The sequence below is a fragment of the Merops nubicus genome, unplaced genomic scaffold, assembly GCF_000691845.1.
Source record: "Merops nubicus isolate BGI_N331 unplaced genomic scaffold, ASM69184v1 scaffold23300, whole genome shotgun sequence".
In the NCBI taxonomy this organism is placed as follows: domain Eukaryota; kingdom Metazoa; phylum Chordata; class Aves; order Coraciiformes; family Meropidae; genus Merops; species Merops nubicus.
The window spans coordinates 39098-44286 of record NW_008584003.1 but is presented as its reverse complement, the minus strand read 5'-3'; the positions used below and the strand labels follow the sequence as shown (position 1 = coordinate 44286).

General features: G+C 52.6%; 1 protein-coding gene across 1 annotated transcript in view; it reads left to right on the top strand.

Moving 5' to 3' along the window:
• LOC103775436 (metabotropic glutamate receptor 4) overlaps positions 1–1999 on the top strand; it is a 41467-nt gene extending 39468 nt beyond the window's left edge. The window contains exon 10 of the mRNA XM_008942891.1: positions 1950–1999. Within this exon, the coding sequence (XP_008941139.1) occupies positions 1950–1999 (50 nt within the window). The remainder of the gene's footprint in view (positions 1–1949) is intronic.
• The last annotated feature ends 3190 nt before the right edge of the window (positions 2000–5189 follow it).

Sequence of the window (5189 nt, the reverse complement as noted above, 5' to 3'; positions counted from 1 at the left end):
GCGCCCTCCCGAGGGGTGCGAAGGTGGGGAGCCGGGCACAGCATCCCTGCTGGGGGCAGGAGGCACGGGGGGAGCTGTCAGGGCAGGACTGAGGGGCCGTTTTTCACTCTGTCACTGGCAGGTCACGTATCCTTAAATAAACAACAGAATAAATAATTCTCAGGGCTTTGATACGGGCAGATTGGCTATGAAAACACTGCGGTAACAAATAGCTCTGTCAGCTCTAATTTCTTCTGGCCTATCTAATTGTTATCTGGGAATACCAGCCTGAAATCTGCTGCAAGGTTCATTTGTCAGCGAGGCACCGAGAGCTGCTGGGTGTCCCGGCCCCTCTGCGTGGTGCTGGGCTCTGCTGGGGCCACGGCTCTGCTGCCTGGGGGGTCAGGGGCTTTGCTTTGCTCTCTGTCCCTTGGCTGGAGGGTGTCCGTGTGTCTGCTGAGCCCCACGGGGACCTGGTGGTGGGATCTCTACAGAGCATCATGCCTGGATGAAGAGCTGATGTAAGCCAGGGTGTTGCAAACTGCTGCTTCCACCTCTCCCTGAGCTGGGGCTGCTGCTTCGACCTCTCCCAGAGCTGAAGCTGCTGCTTCCACCTCTCCCTGAGCTGGGGCTGCTGGCTGTGTCTGGCAGCCAGTGGTGTGCTGCGGGCCCGGAGCCTGCAGGCAGTGGTGCAGCCCTGCGGGGAGGGAGGATTTATTGCCACTGGGCATTTTCCTGGCACTGGGCCGTGCTGCGGCTCTCCTGGTCTCCATCTGGGACCCACGGAGGCTCTGGAGCTGTTGCTGCCTCCTCTCCTTGTGTGTTCAGCCCCAGCTCCAAGGCTGGGGATGCTGGAAGGAGGCTTGTGTGGGTGCTGTGCTCCTCCAGCACCCTAGCATGGGCGCAGGGGTGCTTGGTGAGGGACACAGTGGGGCTGGCTGGCTTGGTGCCACCCACTGTGGGTGCTGCCAGTGCCCTGCTCAGCTCCCATGGAGCAGCCTGCAGGGCTGTGGGGTGACTGGCTTGGACCCCAAATCAGGCTCTTGCAGGGCTGGGGCAAGCAGAGCCGTAGGGAATGTGGAGAACCTGAGGGCTTCCATGGAAGAGGTTGCTCAGGGAAGTGAATGGGAGCCTGAGAGCACATTGCCTGTGGCTCATGTCACATCCCAGCGTCTCTCTTTGGGATGAATTGTCCCCAGGAACTGCTGTGGGGCTCATCCCCTCTGCCACAGCTCAGTGTCCTCACAGGGAACAATCCTGAGTGCTGGCATGGGCCAGATCCATGAGCCAGCCCCATGGCACATCCCCACCAGCATCTCCTGGCAGGACAGTCACAGAATCACAGGGTGGCAAGGGTTGGAAGGGACCTTGAAAGACCATCTCGTCCAACCCCCCTGCCAGAGCAGGACCACCTACAGCAGGTCACACAGGAACATGTCCAAGCTGGTTTGAAATGTCTCCAGGGAAGGAGACTCCACAGCCCTTCTGGGCAGCCTGTCCCAGGGCTCTGTCACCCTCACAGGGAAGAAGTTCCTTCTTATGTTTCTGCAGAACCTCTTACACTCCAGTGATCTATCACCCTCATATTAAAGAACTTTTTCCTAATGTCTAACCTAAATCTCCCCTTTTCTAGCTTAATGCCATGACCCCTCATCCTGTCACTCCAAACCCTTGTGCATAGTCCCTCCCCTGCTTTTTTTAGGCCCCTCTCAGGTACTGGAAGGTCGCTGTAAGGCCCTCCCAGAGCCTCCTCTTCTCCAGGCTGAACAACCCCAACTCCCTCAGCCTGTCCTCACAGCAGAGCTGCTCCAGCCCTCGGAGCATTTCTGTGATAGAAGAGCCCCAGGTCCCTCAGCCTCTCATCCTAAGGAAGATGCTCCACCCGGTCAGCTCAGGGTGACAGGAGAGGAGCCAGAAAGGGAGAGTGGACTTTGGTAATGGTACATGTGAGCTTCTGTCTCTCTTTCCAGCACTGGCCACCAAACAGACCTACGTCAGCTACAGCAACCACGCCATATAGCTCCAGCTGGAGGAGGGAGGGAGCTGAGGAGCATCGCGGGGGACCTGCATGGGACAGGATGGGGGGGACCCCGCTCCTGCTGGGGCCACTGGGCAGAGCTCCTGGCGAAGACAGCCACCAACAGCAGCCAAAAAACCAGAAAGATGAAGAAACAATAAAACCAAACCACCGTGAGCAATGCATGCCTCCCAGGGAGGAAGAGGAGCTGCTGAGCAGGGGGGACGTGGCGTGGGGAAGAGGTGACGGACTTCAGCAAGTCTTTGGGGTTTTCTTTTTCCTTATCTTGGCAAAAAAAAAAATAGACACCCAATATTTTCCCTTTTCTGGAATTCGTGAGGTTGTTTGTGGTTGTGTAGAACCTTCTGTTTACTCTTTTTTCTTTTTTTGTTTTGAATCTTCCATTTTCTTCAGTTCCCGTCTTCCTCCGTCCCTCTTCACTCTCTCTCCCGTATCCTACCAAATCCTATATGTTGCAAAAAGGAGAAAATAAGTAAGGATGCATAAAATTTAAATAAAAAAAAAAACAGACAACAGAATAAACTAAACTAAAACCTAGACTGTGTTCAAAGTGCTGATTTCTATAGGTGGTTAATTAATGTATGTGATGACCATATGGATTGAAATATGTCTGCTTTATGTACTGACCAGTCAAAAAACACAAAAACTCACAAAAAAAAATAATTACAAAGTTCAGTGCCTGGATGTTTATGAATTATTCGATGACTGTGTAGAGCATGATCATTTTTATACGAGGAGATTTCTAATAAAAGACCATGGTTTTGCACTCAGCGTTTGCTGTCTCTTGGTGACTCCGTTCCAGGCTCCAGGAGGGGACTTGGGTTTGGTTGATGGGGAAGGTTGTGGTTGGCCAAGTGCTTGAGGACACCATGGAGCTGAGCTCAGTGTCCTTCTCCAGGCCATCGTGCTGCAAATGGGGTCCTTGGGAGAGAAGGGGTGGGACAGGGAGAGGAGAGCTCAGCATCAGCCTGGCATCCACACCAGTGCTCAGGGGTTGGGGCAGGGTCTGGGGGAGAAAAGGGCTGATTCCTCCTCCTTTGCTCTTCCCCAAGGTGCGGGCTGAGGGTGGAGGGATGAAGAAGAGAGGAAGGGATTTTCCAGGGCTCCCTCCCCCTTCAGAGGCAAGGCCAGCTCCACCCTCCCCATCAGGACCAGCCTGGGCTAATTAGGGAGTCAATAAAGCTAATAAAGGCAGCTTTGCAGCCCCTGTAGGGAGGGTTCACTCTTCCTGGCTCCTTGGGAGAGTCCAGCCTGCAGTGCAAGGTAAGTGGCTTCTCAAAGAGCCTTGGTTTTGCCTTTTTTGGGGAGGTTTGGTGTGTTTGCTCTGGTGGTTCTTGTGCTCTGGGAAAGGCTCCTGGGAAGGGGGTGGCTGTGCTCATTTACTGATGGTTAAAGAGAGGAGGGTTCAGATTTGTCTTTCTTCAGGAGAGCAGATGGGAGGTGGGCAAAGCAGGCAGAGGAAGGTGCTGCTGCATGCCCCAGGGGGTAGGTGGCCTCCAGCTTTTTTGGGCACGTTGTTGCTTTAGGTGCTCAGCAAAAGCCCTAGAGCTGGCGAGCAGGCAGAGGAAGGTGCTGCTGCATGTCCCAGGGGGTAGGTGGCATCCTGCTTTTTTGGGCACGTTGTTGCTTCAGGTGCTCAGCAAAAGCCCTAGAGCTGCCATTGATGTCCTGACCTCCCAGAGGCCATGGGAGTGTTGGGTTGTCTCCTCATCCCTTTGCACGTGCTCCTCCCAGCCCAAAAGTGCCCGTGTAATCCCTTTTCTGAGCCTGAATGAAGTTCCTCCTGTGTTTTGCATGTTTCTAGACCTATTTCTGTATTAATTGCAGCTCTGCTTTGGCTCTGGTGGGTTGCCCAGGCTGTAAGCTCTGGGGAGGGGGGACTTGGTGCTGCTCTGAGCACCATGGGGAGCTTCAGCCATTGATCAGTGCCAGGAGGGACACGCGACTGTTCCGTGCTGGCACAGAGAGGACAGAGCGTGGCTTGAAGGCAGGAGTTAAAAAAAAAATAGAAAAAAAAAAGTAATGAAAAGCTTGGAACTTTGATAAGATCATACTTGTCAAAAGAGCTTCTCAGGAGGAAAAAAATCTGCTCTGCTCCCACCGCATCCATCACTGTCGGATTGGATGTGAAATGCTGTCTGGTTCAGAGGGCTCCCAGAAAACCTGAGCTGATGTCTGGGGCTGTCTCTAGCTCGGAGATGCTGCTCTACTGGTTTTCACAAGCAGCTTTCCCGCCCCTAGATTCTGCCTGATAATGACTGCAAAGGCTGATTCTACTTTGATTTCTACATTAGAGCATTCTCTCCCTTCCCTTATGGGCTCTGTGAGGAGGGACATTCTGAGCTCTCCAGAGAGGCTGTAGCTGGGGACTGACCGTGCTGCCACTGAGCAGATCTTCCAGGCTCCTCAATCCAGGGACTTCTGCAGGGCATGGTGCAGACACTGGAGCCTGCCAGGTTTTAAGGATGTAGCTAAATGAACTATTTTTATGATGTGCAAATACTTTTTCAAAGTGTTGCTCTGTGCCTTTCATAGCCACAAACATTTTTGCCTTCAAACTGCTTCTTTGGAAAGGCAGCCATCCTCGGAGCATGTCCTGCCAGCCTCTCGGGCTGTGCTGCTGTGGGGTGCTAGAGCATAAAAGTGGGCAGAAATGAGGGTTGTGCTACTGCTGGTGGCAGCCAGAAAGTCCCAGCAGCTCCAAAAGCTGCTGCTTTGGATGGTGGGGTCTGGACTTGGCTGGCTGGGATTGTACATCCCAAAGGGATGCTTCTGCTGCTTGCTTTGTGCCTGGGGAAGAAGTCACTTGGCTAAACTTTGAACATGATTTCAAGAAGATTCATGTTCTCCTCCTGCATCAGACTCCATTAAAACACAATAGCTGCCCAGATTTCTTGATGGATCTGGTAGAGTGTTAAATCAAGAGAGTCCTCATGTGGGTACTTATTTTGGTGTAAGTGTGCTTTACAGTCATTCAGCCTTATTCCATACAGACTTGAGCTTAAATGATATAAAGATGCTCTTAAACAGATATGCAAAATATTTGCACAGAGCCGACCTCGCCGGTCTTGAAGCAGAATTTTAATTGGCTCCAGATTTTTATCAGTTTAAACCTACACTTACTGTGCACTGCTAAATAATCCCTCCCAGCGCTGGGTGCGTTTCAGCAGCA